Source organism: Hippopotamus amphibius, chromosome 2 (assembly GCF_030028045.1).
Source record: "Hippopotamus amphibius kiboko isolate mHipAmp2 chromosome 2, mHipAmp2.hap2, whole genome shotgun sequence".
NCBI lineage: Eukaryota > Metazoa > Chordata > Mammalia > Artiodactyla > Hippopotamidae > Hippopotamus > Hippopotamus amphibius.
The window spans coordinates 50,777,607-50,797,470 of NC_080187.1; the positions used below are offsets into that span (position 1 = coordinate 50,777,607).

Consider the following 19,864-nt stretch of genomic DNA (forward strand, 5'->3'; position numbering starts at 1 on the left):
TGATAAAATCCTTCTGGCTACTTCTGTCCCAAGAAGAGTCTTTTTGAGGTAAGTAAAATGCCCAGTCCCGTGTACTAGCCAAAACTTTATTTAAAAATGAAAGATTCTCATTCCTCCACCTTGGGCATGCTTTAGTCTGGCCTACTTCAGTTGGCTTCTTCCCAGTTGTCGCCCTCGGACTTTCCCCTATACCCCAACTCCTTCTGGCTCTTGAGCATTTAAGATGAGGGCGAGGGGACATGAGGAAGCAGAGAAGCAAATGTAGGAAAAGTGGACATGTAATCTTGTTTTGGTTTCCTCTGGGCGTGTCTGTGTCTGACCCTCTCTGGCACCAATGGATGTTCAAAGCTGACTTTCTTAGGGTGTTCTAATAGAAGCTGCGATCCTTTCTGGGAACAGTCAATGGTATGTTCCGTGATGCTGGATGCCAATTTCTGCACTTAAATGTCCTGTCTCAGCCCATAGAAATACAGTCCATCCCTCTCCCATCCCTACGTGAGATACTCTTGGGCAAGCTCTATAATGGTTCCCTGTCATCTTCTCTTCTACATGGCTCACATCTGGGCCTGAGTACTCACTTATCCTTGCCCCATCACTGATATATATATAGCTAGTTCCCTTCTTTCTGCTCTGCTGCTTCAGACAGATCACCAGTCTCAAATCTGTAACTTCACCAGGAATCCAACGGGGCCTGCAGATGAGACTTACAGCACACCTTTTTCAAAATCATGTCTCTATTTTCAAACTGAAATTTGGCTTTGCAGCACGTTGGGAAGTGGACCCCAATTTGGTTCAGTAACGTTCCCATCTAATACACATTGTAAACCTGGTAGAGGAAGGACAAGATTTCAATAACCATGAACAAAATTTGTAAAGAAGGTAAATATTATCTTATTTATACATCCTTTACTAAACCTAAGGCTTAACAACTACAATGCATGGAATATAAGGAATGAATGTTTGAGGTTCCTATACCTCATATTTCACTTCATATCACTTCCTCCCACAATCCAGAGACCAAGAACATTTTCACTTAGGAATCAAAAACAAATGTTTTTAAGGGTCAAAGATGCTAAGTGCATGCCAGGCACTGTCTGCCTTGCCCAACTTGCTCTTGTCCTCATCATGCTCAAGAAAGTGAAGGGAAGCTGGATTTGGGAGAGCTGGGCAGGGTGGTTATTTTCTGAGTTGGACATTGGACTCTAGAGCTTCCATCCATGTTCATGGTCATTAGCTCCATGGCTCATGACCAATTAGGCAGCCTGGTGCAAATGCAAGAAGGTAGGGTAGAAACTGAGGAAACTATCAGAATGCCCCTGAGATTTAAGCTGTGAGGCAAGAGAAGAATGGAACAGAGAAAAACAGAGAGGCCAAGAGAGACTGTGTGTGTGTCAGAGAGGAGAGAGAGAGAGAGAGAGAATGTTTTGCCTTAGAGCCGTCTTGGTTCCTATAAGTGTCTTCGTTCCATATTCAGGCAGCTGTAGCTTTATAATAAATTCCTACTTTTCAGGCTATCCTTATTTTTTATTCTCTGCCTATGGTAACTATAAGAGGAAGGGGAGAAACAGCATGGGCTGTTAATTCATGCCCATCACCCTGCAGAACAGAAAATTTTCTAGAACCATTACCAAAGCAGAATTATGGATCTTCCTAGGCTTACCCTTTTCAAAGTAGCCTGGCCTTTTGGGGGCAGAATATGATATACAAACCCCATCTTCTCAACACATTCACATTTGTCCTTGTCAAATTACCAGCTCTTCAGGCCCCAAGGCCATACTATGAGGTTGAATTGAGTCTTCAACTAGTCCCAAAACTCTTGATATTGTAGGACAAAATTTGGGAATCTTTGGGGAGTTGAGTTCCTGCACACTGATTGAGCAGATGGCCAAGGAGTAACCCACCCACAGCAATTCAAACAGGAAGTACTTATGTAATGATACTCCTTTTGTAACTTGGTTGTACAAATGTTATGAGAATAATAATAGCATGTTTAAATTACAATTCTATCACCTTAAGACAAGTACTAAAGATCTGAAATCAAAGAGATGGGTTCAGACTCTCACTCTTCTACTCCCTGGCTGGGTGACTTCGAGTAAGTCACTTAACTTCTAGGAGTTTCTCCCCATTTGAAAGATAGAGATAATAATACCTACTTCACAGGATGATGGTGAAGGTTAGAGGAGACATCTAGCAAGATGCGGCAGCTGCAGCAACACCATCACAACAACAATAATAATTTCTTGAGCATTTACTATGTGCCAGGCACTGAGTTAGGCACTTTATTTGCTTTATTTTATTTAATTTCCCAATAACCTTATGAAGTGTGCCCATTTTACAGGTAAGGTCACTGAAGCACACAGTGGCTAGGTCACCTGCCTAAGTAACTAACACAGCTAAGAGGAGTAATGAAAATGTGCTCCTCCCTCCACTTTTTCATGTTTCACTAGGAGGAAGATTTCGGACTTAAAGAAATTAGTAGCTACTACTTACTGGGGGTTCATTGGTTCCAAGTCGCCAATATGTTGAATTACACAGTTTTTTTACTTCTTCAGGACCCTCTATATCATAATCTTTGGGGTAAGTTTCTCTGTCACGGTGCCTTAAGGAAAAAATTAGAATCTGTTAGGGGATAAAGCTTATTTATCACATATTGCATTTAAATGTTTTAAAAATTATGCAGTGAAAACTTACTATATTTGTGACATTGTTCTAATAATAAATTTACTGGATTTGGGGACATATAACATATTTCCTATCTCTTTTCAATTAACACTGAGGCTACTTCCTAAAAATTTAGCACATGTGATAAAACTAATAATATCACAAAACAATACTTATCCAACACAGTAATTATTCAGTGACTCCAATGAAGTGAATCTTATTGAATAATGTAGATTAGTTACTGAAACAAATTATAAAATAAGACAGGGTACTATCTTAGAAAGGCAACTTACCACTATAGAAATTTTTCTACCATTGAACTGAATCTTAATTACAATTTTTTTTCAAAATGAGAGCAAAATATTTACTCATATGAATTTACTCATGTGCTTCCTGCTTCTAAAGAGGGTCTAAAGGAAAAACAGTTCTTAAAACATGTAGATGAAAGAGGAAAAAAGTATTCTGAACATCTTGACTAAAAGGGTGGTTAGAAATAATAATAAAGGAGGGATTTGGGGACAGGTAAGGAAAAAGGAGTTGAAGTGGCCCATGACAGAAATAGTTATTTTCACAAAGTTTTCTTGGGTGAGATAAAGGAAGCTAAACCCAAACACCCATCAAGAGGCTTTGCTATCAAGGGATATGGGGATAGGACTATGTGAGGGACACTGAGGTAACCAAGAATTTTAACATCTACGCACTCATCTGTTTGTTCATTCAGCAAATATTTTAAGTACCTATTACATGCCAGGCATTTTGTTAGGTGCAGGGGATACAATGTGGAGTAAGTGTGATGTAATCCTTGCCTTCAGTTGTTCATAGTCTGGAGAGAGACAGGCAATTAAACAAGAGAAATCTACAATGTGGTAAGTGTGGGCACAGGACTACAGAAGCAGAACAGCATCCACTAACCTGGATGGGGCACTCAGCCTCCAAATTAGGAAACCCTTTAGGACCTGACCCCCCCTCCCCCGCACCTCATCCCACTGCATTGGAGCTGGGCCCCTGCACTGCATTCAAATTATACCCTTACCTTCCCACTTCCAAGCATGGAAGCAGAGCTCTGCACAGAACACAGCAGAGAGGGAGCCAGCATGTGAGCCCTCTGCCTTCCTCACATCTGAGCAATAATTGCAAAACACTAAGAGCATTTTGGTACCATACCATTTTTTGAGAGCCTGAGAGAAAGCTCTCACTGCAGTTCTTTGGGGGAAATATTGAACACTAAGAACCAGGAGTGGCAGAGTGAATGGGGCCATGGGTTTGAGTCATTGCTCAGCCACGTCCTAGCTGTGTGACCTTGAGGAAGTCACTTAATTTTTCTGTGCTTTTATTTTCACATGTGTAAAATGAGAACAGAAATTACACCAATTTCTTTTAAGATTTTTGTAAGAATTAAAAGGAAAAAAATTAAAGGTAGAAAGTCCTTCATATACTGTATAGAACCATATAAACCTATGTACAGTGAATACTAACCTGGCTTCGAAAAATTCTGGTGTATAAGAATTGTAACTTAATTTTTCCATAATCATACGTAATTTCTCTTCTAAGTGCTCATATTTCCAGGTGGAAAAAACTTAATCTTGGTCAATTCTGGATCCCTTCCAACTCTAAAGCGTTCGTGTGGTACCACAATGCCAAGAATCCATCTTTGTTGCCATCATATCTCCTTGCTGGCATCTGTGGAAACATCCTCATTCTCCTGTGGTCTTCCATTATGGATCTGTGCAGATCTCTGCTACGCCTTCCTGGTCCTGCCACACAGTCTACAGACTGGCACTCTGCCACAAGGGTTACACTATCCACCCCACCAAAAACCTTTTCGTTTCCCTTTCCACCCAGGGTTCTTAGAAACCTAGATGCCATCCCTGAGCTGTTTGCTTGGCACACCAAGAAGGCACTTATTTCATGTCCCCACCATACTGGGCTTGGGGGACACAAGAGCTCTACATTTCAACAGCTCTTAAAACATTACCCTGGGAATGAAGGGCTAAGCAGTGATAGGTCTCATCTGCCCTAGGATTTCCAAAGTCTTAATTCGAATTTAGGATCCAAGAAAAATTCACACGTTCTCAGCTTCTCTGGCCTCTTCTATCTTCAGTCCAAAAACTCTTCATCTGCTATGGGACAGGGTAGCCCAGCTCTTCATCGATTCTTCCAAATCTATGGTGTCATCCTAAAACCTAAGCTTTTGAACTCCAAAGCCAAGCATTTGGCTCTTTTGTTGCCTGCTGGGTCTTTCTTCCCTTAGGCAATAAAACCAGAATACCTCCCTAGGAGTATAGGAAGGAAGGGGCAAAGTACCAGGTAACATTTCAACATATTATCTTCAGGGTCCACCTCCTTTTTAGGCACTTGTAGGCACAGTACCCAAGGCTTGTTGTACTTTAGGGGCCCAGGAAAGTGTTTTAATCATTTTTAAATCAGAAAAAAAGGAATATAATCCAATTTGAATTATATCCATCTTTATACCAAAGCAGTCATAAACTATCATTTTAAAGTTTTTTTAATGGAGGAAGGGAAAGATAATTAGTGTCCATGAAAGTCAGAATGCAGCCTTGATTATTCCACCATGTGTTTTAAGTTGTATTATAACTAGATTATTACAAAGAATGCAGACATGTTCCTTTTCTTACCACAGTCTCAGAAAACAGCCAAAAGCCCAGCATTAAAACATGAATCTGGGGGCTTCCTAGGTGGTGCAGTGGTTGAGAATCCGCCTGCCAATGAAGGGGACATGGGCTCAATCCCTGCTCCAGGAAGATCCCACATGCCGCAGAGAAACTAAGCCTGTGCACCACAACTATTTAGCCTGCGCTTTAGAGCCCGTGAGCCACAGCTATTGAGCCCATGTGCTGCAACTACTGAAGCCCACGCGCCTAGAGCCTGTGCTCCGCAACAAGAGAAACCACAGCAATGAGGAGCCCGCGCACCACAACGAAAAGTAGCCCCCACTCAGCACAACTAAAGAAAGCCCGCGCAGAGCAAAAAGGAGACCCAACACAGCCAATAAAATTAATTAATTAATTATTTTTTTTAAAAAAACATGAATCTGGAGAGAAAAGATGGCGGCGAAGTAGAGGGACGTGGAATGCATCCCTCTCCACAGATGCATTGGGAATGCACCAAAGGATGCAATAATTCCCACAGAGAACCAACTGAACACCAGCAGACGACCTCGGACACCAGAAAGTACCACAAGGATCCCAACATAACCAGTAGGGAGGCATCTACAATGGCTCAAAGAGGGTGAAGCGGCTGAGCTGTGGCAGATGGAAGGGAGTGAGAAACACATGGAAGGTCCGCACCACAGCTCAGTGTTCCCGGACTGAGACGTCGATTCACAGCTGAACAGAGGGTCTGGGAGTAGGACCGTGGGAATCGGAGAGCTGGTTCAGGGTGAGAAACATTGTTGCCAGTAAGGTGATGGACTGAGAGGACAGGAGGGAAGAGGCCCGCGGTGAGGAGTGCCTGCCCCTGAGAGCTGCCTGGCCACGATGGCAGCCGGATGCTGCAGGCTCACAGGCGGGGGTAGGAGCCACAGGCATAGCCTCTCTCTCTCTTTCGGAGCCTGCAAAGGGCAGTGGAGGGACCCCTGTGGGCTACCTAAGGCATTCAGGGATAACAAGGACCCTCAGGGCCTCGGGTGGGGCTAGCTTAAAGACCCAGCATGCAGCGGAGACCAGGCTTGGAATGCCGGCAGCAGGGAGGCTGCAGAGAAAAAAAAAAAAAAACCCCGCAGAGAGGCCCAACTCTGAGACATTCTGTTTACACCTGAGCCACCTGCGTCCCTCTGCAACAGGCACCTCAAAGCCCAACTGAAACGACGGTGCACCACTGCTCACTAACTCCCAGGGGAAGGAGCCACTATTGTACCCTTTCCCTCCCCACACACCAAAACTTACAGATGAACAATAAAGGAAGCTCTGCTGGTCACAGAATAATACAAAAACCCCAAGGTGAGTATTAGGACACTTACAGCTGAGACTCTAAGGAAACAGAAATATTAGTATCAATTCTATTGAACTGGTCCATTCTGGGATCCGTTCTAGTTTCTGGTTTTTCTGTTTGTTTGTTTTTTGTTTTTTTTTTTTTCTTTATTGATTACGATCCTAGCCCTAAGGGATCTACAAGTTTTATAATATTTTTTTATAATATTTTTTATTCTATTTTTATTTTTAGCCTTTTTATATACTTCTATTTCTAGCTAAGTTTTTGGTACTATGGACTATATATCTCTCCTACCTTCCTTTCATCTCTATCTTTTATACATTTTTATTTGCTTCTTTTTATTTGCATATTTCCAGTCACACTACCCTCTTCTGTTCCCCTGTCTTCCATCCATTTTTAGTTTATTTTATCTTAACATACTTATAAGCAACACTATCAATATGCTCAGACTCCTTGCTCTATTCTCCAGATGACACACCGCCTTGGTATTTAATATTAGGTTTTTGTCTTTATCTTAGCTCTTAGTACAATTGTCTAATTTCATTCTGAGAATCTCCATTCTGTCTGGTGGTACTCTAGCTCTTTTTTATATTTCATCCTAGCTTACAATATCTCCCTGGATTAGTGTTTGTATGTGCAAGGTGTTATTGTTTGTTTGTTTGTTTTTGCTTTTGTTTCTCTTTTGTTCTGCTTTGGTTTTCAATTTCTGTTGGTTTTCTCTATGAATATCTGATAGCATACTGGGGTTCTGTCAGGTCTTTCCAGAGCCTTATGTCCTAATGGATTCAGTAATTGTGTGTCTTATACATATAAGTGTTTCCTAGACTTAGTATTTGTTTAACCCAACACTCAGACATTAGTCTGGGGCTTGGACAGTCTTCTATAAACACATCTATCACCAGGACACGCAACCCCAGAAGTTTGGACAACCATGAGGAAACAAAGAAACACCATGCAGGCAAAGGAGTAGGAAAAAAACCCACCAGACCAAATAAATGAAGAGGAAATAGGAAAAATGCCTGAAAAAGAATTCAGAGTAATGATGGTAAAAATGATCCAAAATCTCGATAACAAAATAGAGAAAGTACAAGAAACAGTTCATAAGAACTCAGAAAAACAAACAGCAATGGATAACAAAATAACTGAAATAAAAAATACTCTAGATGCTATAACCAGCAGAATGACTGAGGCAGAAGAACGAATAAGTGAGTTGGAAGATAGAATGGGGGAAATAACTGCCACAGAGCAGGAAAAAGAAATAAGAATAAAAAGAATAGGAGACAGTCTCAGAGACCTCAGTGATAACATTAAGCGTACCAACATTCGAATTATAAGCATCCAAGAAGAAGAAGAAAACAAGAAAGGGTCTGAGAAAATATTTAAAGAGGTCATAGTGGAAAACTTCCCCAACATGGGAAAGGAAATAATTAACCAAGTCCAAGAAGCACAGAGAGTCCCATACACAATAAACCCAAAGAGAAATACACCAAGACACATATTAATCAAAGTAATGACAATTAAACACAAAGAAAAATATTAAAAGCAGCAAGAGAAAAGCAACAAATAACATATAAGGGAAAACCCATCAGGATAACAGCTGACCTTTCTACAGAAACTCTGCAGGCCAGAAGGGAATGGCAGGATATACTGAAGGTCCTGAAAGAGAAAAACCTACAGCCAAGAATACTCTACCCAGCAACAATCGCATTCAGATTTGATGGAGAAATCAAAAGCTTTCCAGACAAGCAAAAGTTAAGAGAATTCAGCACCACCAAACCAGCCTTACAACAAGTGCTAAAGGAACTTCTCTAAGTAGGACACACAAGAAAAGGAAAACACCTACAAATACAAACCCAAAACAATTAAGAAAATGGTAATAGGAACACACATGTCAATAATCACCTTAAATGTAAATGGATTAAATGCTCCAACCAAAAGACACAGACAGGCTGAATGGATACAAAAACAAGACCCTTCTATATGCTGCCTACAAGAAACCCACTTCAGACCAAGGGATACATATAGACTGAAAGTCAAGGGATGGAAAAAGATATTCCATGCAAATGGAAGTCAAAAGAAAGCTGGAGTAGCAATACTCATATCAGACAAATTAGACTTGAAAGTAAAGACTATTAAAAGAGACAAGGAAGGACACTATGTAATGATCAAGGGATTCATCCAAGAAGAACATATCACAAGGGTAAATATCTATGCACCCAATATAGGAGCATCTCAATACATAAGGCAAATGCTAACAGCCATGAAAAGGGACATCGACAGTAACACAATAATAGTGGGAGACTTGAACACCCCACTTACATCAATGGACAGATCATCCAAACAGAAAATAAATAAGGACACACAAGCTTTAAATGACACATTAGACCATCTTGACTTAATTGATATTTATAGGACATTCCATCCAAAAACGACAGACTACACTTTCTTCTCAAGTGCACACGGAACATTTTCCAGGATAGATCACATCTTGGGTCACAATTCAAACCTTGGCAAATTCAAGAAAATTGAAATCATATCAAGCATCTTCTCAGACCACAACACCATGAGACTAGATAACAATTACAAGAAAAAAATGCAAAAAATACAAATACATGGAGGCTAAACAATTCACTCTTAAACAACCAAGAAATCACTAAAGAAATCAAAGAGGAAATCAAAAAATATCTAGAAACAAACGACAATGAAAACACAACAACCCAAAAACTATGGGACACAGCAAAAGCAGTTCTAAGAGGGAAGTTTATAGCAATACAGTCCTACCTTAAGAAACAAGAAAAGTATCGAATAAACAACCTAACCTTACACCTAAAACAACTAGAGAAAGAGAACAAAGAAACCCCAAAGTGAGCAGAAGGAAAGAAATCATAAAGATCAGAGCAGAAATAAATGAAAAAGAGAACAAGGAAACCATAGCAAAAATAAATAAAACTAAAAGCTGGTTCTTTGAGAAGATTAACAAAATTGATAAACCATTAGCCAGACTCATCAAGAAATAAAGGGAGAAGATGCAAATCAACAGAATTAGAAATGAAAAAGGAGAAGTAACAACGGACACCACAGAAATACGAAAGATCATGAGAGACTACTACAAGCAACTATATGCCAATACACTGGATAACCTGGAAGAAATGGATACATTCTTAGAAAAATACAATCTTCCAAGACTGAACCAGGAAGAAATAGAAAATATGAACAGACCAATCACAAGTATGGAAATTGAGGCAGTGATTAAAAATCTCCCAACACACAAAAGCCCAGGACCAGATGGGTTCACGGGCGAATTCTATCAAACATTTTGAGAAGAGCTAACACCTATCCTTCTCAAACTCTTCCAAAATATTGCAGAAGGCAGAACACTCCCAAACTCATTCTACGAGGCTACCATCACCCTGATACCAAAACCAGGCAAAGATGTCACAAAAAAAGAAAATTACAGACCAATATCACTGATGAATATAGATGCAAAAATCCTCAACAAAATACTAGCAAACAGAATCCAACAGCACGTTAAAAAAATCATACACCATGATCAAGTGGGGTTTATCCCTGGGATGCAAGGATTCTTCAGTATATGCAAATCAATCAATGCGATACATCATATGAACAAATTGAAGGCTAAGAACCATATGATCATCTCAATAGATGCAGAAAAAGTTTTTTGATAAAATTCACCATCCATTTATGACAAAAGCTCTCCAGAAAATGGACATAGAAGGAAATTACCTCAACATAATAAAAGCCATATATGAGAAACCAAAAGGCAACATCATTCTCAATGGGGAAAAACTGAAAGAATTCCCTTTTAGAACAGGATCAAGACAAGGGTGTCCACTCTCACCATTATTATTCAAAATAGTTTTGGAAGTTTTAGCCACAGCAATCAGAGAAGAAAATGAAATCAAAGGAATCCAAATTGCAAAAGAAGAAGTCAAATTGTCACTCTTTGCAGATGACATGATATTATACATAGAAACCCTAAAGACTCTACCAGAAAACTGCTAGCACTAATTGATGAGTTTAGTAAAGTAGCAGGATACAAAATTAATGCACGGAAATCTCTTGCATTCCTATACACTAACAACGGAAGAGCAGAAAGAGAAATTAAGGAAACTCTCCCATTCACCCTTGCAACAAAAAGAATAAAATATCTAGGAATAATCCTGCCTAAGGAGGCAAAAGATCTGCATGCAGAAAACTTTAAGACATTGATGAAAGAAATTAAAGACGACACAAACAGATGGAGGAACATACCATGTTCCTGGATTGGAAGAATCAACACTGTGAAAATGACTGTACTACCCAAAGCAATTTACAGATTCAATGCAATCCCGATCAAATTACCAATGGCATTTTTCACAGAACTAGAGCAAGAAATCATACGATTTGTATGGAAATGCAAAAGACCCCGAATAGCCAAAGCAGTCTTGAAAAGGAAAAATGGAGTTGGTGGAATTAGGCTTCCTGACTTCAAACTATACTACAAGGCCATAGTGATCAAGACAGTATGGTACTGGCACAAAAATAGAAAGGAAGATCAATGGAATAGAATAGAGAACTCGGAAGTAAGCCCAAGCACATATGGGCACCTTATCTTTGACAAAGGAGGCACGAATATACAATGTAAAAAAGACAGCCTCTTCAATGAGTGGTGCTGGGAAAATTGGACAGCAACATGTAAAAGAATGAAATTAGAACACTTCTTAACACCATACACAAAAATAAACTCCAAATGGATTAAATGCCTAAATGTATGGCCAGACACTATAAAACTCATAGAGGAAAACACAGGCAGAACACTCTAGGACATACATCAAAGCAAGATCCTTTTTGACTCACCTCCTAGAATCATGGAAATAAAATCAAGAATAAACAAACGGGACCTCATGAAACTTGAAAGCTTTTGCACAGCAAAAGAAACCATAAACAAGACAAGAAGGCAACCCTCAGATTGGGAAAAAAATAGTTGCCAACGAAACAATGGACAAAGGATTAACCTCCAAAATATACAAGCAGCTCATACAGCTTAATACCAAAAAAGCAAACAACCCAATCCACAAATGGGCAGAAGACTTAAATAGACATTTCTCCAACGAAGACATACAGATGGCCAACAAACACATGAAAAGCTGCTCAACATCACTAATCATCAGAGAAATGCAAGTCAAAGCCACAATGAGGTATCACCTCACACTGGTCAGAATGGCCTTCATCACAAAATCTGGAAACAACAAATGTTGGAGAGGGTGTGGAGAAAAGGGAACTCTCCTGCATTGCTGGTGGGAATGTAAGTTGGTATAGCCACCAGGGAAGACAGTTTGGAGGTTCCTTAAAAAACTGCAAATAGAACTACCATATGAATCAGTAATCCCACTCCTGGGCATATACCCAAAGAAAATCATAATCCGAAAAGAAGCATGTACCATAATGTTTATTGCAGCACTATTTTCAATAGCCAGGACATGGAAGCAACCAAAATGCCCATCAACAAATGAATGGATAAAGAAGATGTGGCATATATATATACAATGGAATATTACTCAGCTATAAAAAGGGATGAGATGGAGCTATATGTAATGAGGTGGATAGACCTAGAGTCTGTCATACAGAGTGAAGTAAGTCAGAAAGAGAAAGACAAATATTGTATGCTAACTCATATATATGGAATCTAAAAATGGTACTGATGAACCCAGTGACAAGACAAGAATAAGGATGCAGATGTAGAGAATGGACTGGAGATCTCAAGGTTTGGTGGGGCAGGGGGTGAAAGGGAAGCTGGGACGAAGTGAGAGAGTAGCATAGACATATATATATACTACCAACTGTAAAATAGATAGCCAGTGGGAAGTTGCTGTATAACAAAGGAAGTTCAACTCGAGGATGGATGATGCCTTAGAGGACTGGGATGGGGAGGGTGGGGGGGAGTCGAGGGAGGGAGGGAATATGGGGATATGTGTATAAATACAGATGATTGACCTTGGTGTACCTCAAAAACTGGTACAAGAGTGTAATGAAATTATATTCCAATAAAAAAAGGAAATATGACCTTAATGCTAATGTATCAATATCGTTTCATTAATTGTAACAAATATACTACACTAATGTAAGATGTCAAGAATGAGGAAATTGGGTACACGGTATATGGTAGCTCTCTGTACTATCTTCTCAATTTTTTCTGTAAATCTTAAACTGTTCTAAAACAAAAAGCTTATTTAAACAAAAAATTTTTAAAAATAAAATAAAAAATAAAACATGAATCTATAATGAAACTTTGCAGGATGGAGTTAATGCAATTGGCATTCCCTTATGCATGCTGGCTGCCCACAAATGATGTGTCCACTGCCTGCTGGCTTTGAAAGATACACAGCTAAAGACCTGCCCCTGCTTCCCAGAGGCTGCCAGCCTAGCAAAAATAAATATACATGTGTAAAAATTATGAAATATATAAAATATGGTAAAATATAAAATTAAATATAAAATATATATTTATTTTATGCTAAATATATATTTGCTACATAAAGCAACCATAAAAATGATTAGGGTATTATAAAGGAAATGGGAGGCCTAGTTATTCCCTAACTTTATTATGTCAGTTGAACATTGGCAGGTGCCTCAGTTTCCCCAAGATGAACTGAGACTCGTACACTGAGCACACAAATCAGCTGATTGAGAGTCTCAAGTGAAAAGTGACATAAACATGGAAATATTAATATGTGTAATAATATTGTGTCTATCTATAATATGCTTTGTTGGGTATTTTTAAATACTTTGCCAATACCAATTAAGCTTTATAGCATCTTTGTAAGATAAATATATATATACATAAAAATAAAAATAATCAAGGTATTTATACACACACACACACACTTTATATTGCCTTGTTTGCCTTGCTACCTGTATTTATTTATGGTTGCCATGACTTCTCATTTATTGCAATAAAAATTCTTTATGAGAAAATAATGAATATAATGAAATAAAATTTATAATGTCTCTAGAACAGTAACTATCAAACTTTTTGATCACAGTCCCCACCTATACCATTACAACCCACCCTGAGACATTTGCCAATGTCTGGAGACGTTTTTAGTTGTTGCATCTGGGTGGGGTGGGTTGTTACTGGCATCTAGTGGGTAGAGGCCAGCAATGCTGCTAAACATCCTACAGTGCACAGGACAGCTCCCCACAACAAAGAAATATCTGACCCAAAATGTCAAAAGTGCCAAGGCCGAGAAAGCTCTAGAGAATCATTGTGTATCAGATTCTTAGATCAGTGATCCCCAAACCTTAGCACAGAGCAGCAAAACTTTACCCCCCCAAATTTGTAAAACCAGCATAAAATAGCCAACATTTTGTCTTGACAGGAACATTAAAAGTAAAATAACTGGGACTTCTCTTGTGGCACAGTGGATAAGAATCCACCTGCCAATGAGGGGACATGGGTTTGATCCCTGGTCCAGGAAGATCCCACATGCTGTGGAGCAACTAAGCCCGTTTGCCACAACTACTGAGCCCACGTGTCACAACTACTGAAGCCCGCATGCATAGAACCCATGCTCCACAAAGAGAAGCCACTGCAATGAGAAGCCTATGCACTGCAACGAAGAACAGCACCCCCTGCCACAACTAGAGAAAGCCCACGTGTAGCAACGAAGACCCAATGCAGCAAAATAAATAAATAAATAAATAAATGAATAAAATAACTACCTAGCACCTTTAATAAGGAGACTTCTAACACCAAAGATAAGTAAAAACAATCTTAGAGTCCCTTAAACTGAATAAATTTAGCTATATGCAAAACTTGCTACATTGTCCTTACAGTTTGTACATCACCTTGGATTAGTAAAAAGGTCATTATTGACCAGCACTGGTCTAGTCTACAGACTGCATCTGCAGATATTAATTTTCCCCAGACATGAATTTGACAGCAGCAGTCAGTTCAAGGCTAAAGCAGCTTGAATACAGGTATTCTGCGCTACTAACTGAAGGAAGAGCTGTGTTTTTGATGTCAGATATGCAGATACAGGCTGACATTCTTGCTGGGAGGAGAGCCTCCAGGGCCTCTTGCCAGCAGGGCCAGAATCTTCCTTGACAATCAGCCTTGCTTCTGCTGAGGACTTTGCTCTATCAAGCTCAGAGCTAAATGCTGTGGGCTACTTCTTTATATGAAAAATCCTTATGTAAGACATTCTTAATTACAAGAAAGGAAATTCACTTTCTCTACCCTACTGTGGGAGGGTATGAATATGAATAGTATGAATATGAATAGAATTACAAATGGGGAAAGGGCTGACAGACAGGACAGGATCAGGGCTGCCAACTGTATAAAAAGGAGCTTGGAACCATGACCCAGTTGTTAAAAATGCCACTTGGACTGATTCAGAGAGGATTAAGGTCAATAGAATTTAGTAGGGCAAAGATAGCACAAGCAGGTCCCATTCTAGACAATTCCCCACCACCAATCCTACAATCACCTGAACACTCTAGATCCTGTGTTTCCTGTCTCTTCCAGCCTAACACAGTCCCAAGTAAAGCCTTGTGAAAAGCGCTTTGTGGATCTGTTTCTGGGGTCCTTTCAGGGCTTGGGTTTCCTACCATAAGAGTTGGATGATTTCACATCAAATCAAATCTGTAAGCCCCCCTTGACTGAACACATATAAATTCTTAAGGGTGTTGCAGGACTGAACAACTCAACTCCAGAGCATCCTCAGGCAGAGATCTGCAGCTCCCCTCAGGCCACCCCAAGCCATAGTGGTCCAGCTCCCAGGGGAGGACAAGATGGGGTTAGACCACAGGATTCTCCTTGCAGGAGAGGAGACCAAGTTACTCTCTAGGGTTTCTCTGGTGCCATGACTGAAATGGGAGAAGCAAAGTGGGGGTTTGCAAAGAAACCATTATCTTTATCACGTCCCCACCTTTCACATTTTAAAATAATTGCCCATTAATGAATCTTCCTTTTCATTAGACTAAGAACATTTTAGACACAGGGATCATTTTTTACTCATCTTTGTGATCTCAGTGCCTAACAAAGACTAACATGTCATAAATGCTTATTAAATCTTAAGTGATTGATTGAATTTCTTACATTTTGTTACTGTCACCTTAATATAAATGCTGAAAGCAAAGGCTTTCAAACGTGTCCATAAAAATAAAGAGCATCCCACCTCACTCTACAAAAGCACACATAAAAAAGGAGCGATTATGCATATAGAGATGCTAGTTCTTTGCAACAAAAACTTGTCTCCAGAGGAATTATAAATCTGCTTGCTGAATGGGAAAACTCTCAGCACACATATGCATAACACTGATTGCAAAGGGGGTGTGAATCTGAGCACTATCTGACATGACAACAATGAAAACCCAAGCCGAATTCTGGTTTCTGGTTACTTGACAAGAGACACATTTTCTTTGTGAATTCCAAAGATGTTAAAATGTTTAGTTAAGACTCCAGATGGCAGAATATATTAATTTTAAATTTTAGAACTATTAATGTAGTTCACAACTACTCTGTCAGCTGTTGTATTTTCTGATGTAAATCTAAGCCAAATGAGAAGAGGACGATATCTTTCTTATTAGGTTTTATAATCATCTGCTATCTAGGACTTTAAGAGAAAATTACCTCAGAGAGTCAGCTATATTTTCTGACACATTAGAAGCATTAAAACCAGTAGAATCAAAGACTACAAAGAAATATTTGACAATCCTCTTTAAAGATTTCACAGGCAAATGATCTATATGCCAAGGTAGTGCTATTTGGTGGCACATTTACCAAACTGACAAATGAAGACTTCTAGATGTATTTGCAAGAGTCATAAAGAAAATCTTATGTCCTTGGGAGAAATGATGACATTTCAGACTTATGAAGAGGGGCTTTGTTTTTCAATGTCTCATGCTCTATGTGATTTGTGCATCTGTAACTATGAAACTATACAATCTGAAACCTAAACTGCACTCAAAAGAAAAATATTTGACAGAGGCAGATAAGTGAAGTCATATTCTTCACTCAACATACATTGAATGGCATGTAAATAAGACCCATCATTATTATGAATTTTTTTTCATAAGAAACTCTTCAAAAATAAGAAGCCCTATGGAGACTATTGGGAGTAAACAAAAGGAATACAGCATGGGAGGCTGTCTATCTTAACAGCTGAAATGTTAAATAAATATTGTCAGTATGATTAACTGCCAGACACATGACTTTGAAAACAGCTGGAGGGACATGTATTAAATGGGATGACACTATAATTGATTATCCCACCTGGGACATTGTTAGAGGGAAATTAGGTACCAAGTATACTGGGAGTATTGAAAACCAGGATTGTCCTGGTCAGATCAGGATTGGGACATTCTGTTACCCTGTGTTTTGACTACTGGATCTCAATTATCTTCAGATCCTAGGATACTTCTTATGGTTCCTTTGATCTCCCCTCCAGAAACAGCTTGTATTGGCTGGTCAAAGACACTGTGTGTGGTGGAATAGTAGAACTAAAAAGAGACCAAGTTTTTAAAGTGCATTATGTATTAGTAGCTACTGTTATCCAAAGAACACCTAGACAGTATGTTGGCATGAATGGCACGGAGACAAATTTGGCCCCTGCAAAACAAGAAACATGCCTAATTACCTGCATAAACGCCTATCCCTATAGTTTTAATATTACCAGCATAGATGATTTGAAATAATTACTCTAGAAGAAGATCAAATGATTATATTATGTGAGCTTAAGGACCATTTTAATGCACACTTCTGTGAATCCATGAGTAATGCATGTTGAGCAGATAATACAAGGTTCTTTGTTTTCAAAGCAATTCATTTCATTCACATTAGAAACAAATGAAAAAGCCTTTCTTCATAAATAGTATCTATAGTTAAAACAGTTTTCCATTATGAACATAGCTACACAAATGAGCACTTTTTCCATTTCTTCCTAGAAATCATTCAAAAGCAGCAAAGGAAATGAAAAAATTAAAATAAAACCAATTTTTGGCAAAGTTATTGTATAATCCCTAAATTACATCATGCGCAAGGGCTATCTTAAGCAGCCAAGATCCAGTTGACGACAAATGGAAGAAGCAGAGACAAGAGGCTATAGCAAGAAATCTCAGTAGTGAGATTGCCCAGAAGTATGAACTCTCAGAGCACCAGCCAAACTACATGCACATAGTTACGCAGTTAAATTCTTTCACTGAAAACAATGGAAAATGTTATATTTTATATATAGCATTTATATATGTATAAATATATATATATTTTTAAAATATTCCAACACATTAAAAGTATTTACGAGCAGAAAATCCAGTGGGGAATTTCCAGGCCAATTTTTGGATGAAAGCCTGTAACGACAGGGGGTAAACAGAACTTGAAAACACTAAATCTGCTGACACCCTTGGGATATTTGCTAATATTGCATGGGGGCAATGGCTTCAGTGCTAGAGGAACTAAAGGCTAGTCCTGGAGTCCACCTAGGAGGGGAATTTTAGAAGGAAGTCTTCCATATGTGATAGAGATTATACTTGCCAATACAATTTCTCATTTTTACTGGGAATATAAGAGGTTAAAATTCCCAGCTCCCTTGCAGTTAGTGAGGCCATTTGACTAGCTCTGGCCAATAAATTAAAAAAGAGCAGAAATCATATATGTCATTTCTGGGCTAAGACAGTGAAAGCTCTTGCATAATTCTCAACTCTTTTTTTCCCCTGACAGAACAATTGATTACTTTCTAGATGATGGAGCCTCAATCAGCCTGAGCCTCAGAGTATCTATGTGGAGGAGTGCCCACCCTCCACCAAAAACCTATAGCAGACTTTGTGTGAGAAGGCAATACACCTTTACGTGTTAAGCCACTGAGATTTTTGGAGCTGTTTGTTATCATAGATTAAGCCTAGCCTAATCTAACACAGAAATAAGTACCAGAAGTGGGGTGGGTGCTATTGTAGCAAAAATTTAAAATATTATGGCACTGGCTAAAGACCAGGCAAAGACAAGAGGAAGCTGATATCAGAGGCAGGAGAGGTCAAACATTTAATAGCCTCAGTAGGTTAAGAGTCAAACCACGTACCTAGTGAGATTGGGAAAGAGACTGGAAGACAGGTGGTTAGTTCTATATGCAAATTGCTATGATAACTGGCTTTGCCAAAGTATTTTAAAAAGAGAGATAAATTCAGGAAATTGGCTGGTTTACAGGAAGATAGAAGGAAATGAGAGATTCCAGAAATTTGGAGCCTTGAAATATTAAAAGGGCCAAGAACTTTTAGATCTCAGAGAGAAAACTGAAAAAGACTTTTTCGAGACAAAGTTCCATTAAAAGCTCAGCCTGGCAGCAAAGCTCACCTTTTATTAGACCCTCCCAGTGAATTAAGTTGCATTGGAGCAACTTAATTAAGGAGCAAACATATCCTTAAGGAGATAGCCAAAAAAAATTCCCAGGGTTTCTGATTTCTGTAACTACAATAGTATCAAAGTGATGGTCAAGGTATTATGAGGAAACAGTAAAGAAATATAGCAAGTTTGGGAACTTTGTCTAGAAAGAATTGAGAATGAGGTTACCAGCAGTTGGAACTAATTGGATTCAAACAAATAAGAAACTTACTAAGTTTTTAAGAACTGTACTTCCTAATAAGGTAGCGGTCCGCATTTAAAAATCCTTTAACTGTTCAATATTTAAAATACCTTTTGGTCCCCAAACTTCTGGGAACAAAAAGTGAACAGAAAAGCAAAACGACCCATAGAAGGGCATAGCCTACAACACTCATTGCAGGGTGGTCAAGGAGAATATTGGAAAAGAAAAGATGATACACAGGGCAGAGCCAAGCGCCATAGAGAACAATGGGAAAAGTATGCTGCCTGAAGACAGAATCAGGGTCTAAGCAAAGAACGTTCCTGACACCAAGGTATGACTCCCTAACAATGTCTACCTGACAGGATTTAGAAAGGACCGTAGACAAATGACTGCCCTGTCCCTTCCAACCTTCCTCTTTCTGAACCAGAGTGCTCGTTACAGTTATCTTGTCTCTGTCCCACCATTGTATATTAGGTACATGGAGACCAAGCAGAAAAATTGTCTGCTTTGTAGGTTTTTGAACCAAGTAGAGTCACACTAGACTTAGCAGAGAGACAATAGCATAACATATGGAGATCTTGAACTTTTGACATATGACTAGATAGAATTTGGGTCATTTTCCTTGGGTAAATGGGTAAACATAATTGGGTTGCATGTGGAAACAGTGAAACCAATAT

At 39.1% G+C, this 19,864-nt stretch overlaps 1 protein-coding gene across 1 annotated transcript in view; it reads right to left on the reverse strand.

Moving 5' to 3' along the window:
* The window catches only part of CFAP95 (cilia and flagella associated protein 95), a 96,471-nt gene that overhangs the window by 64,971 nt on the left and 11,636 nt on the right, over positions 1 to 19,864 (reverse strand). Inside the window, exon 2 of the mRNA XM_057724304.1 lies at positions 2,491 to 2,599. Coding sequence (XP_057580287.1) covers positions 2,491 to 2,599 — 109 coding nt within the window. The remainder of the gene's footprint in view (positions 1 to 2,490; positions 2,600 to 19,864) is intronic.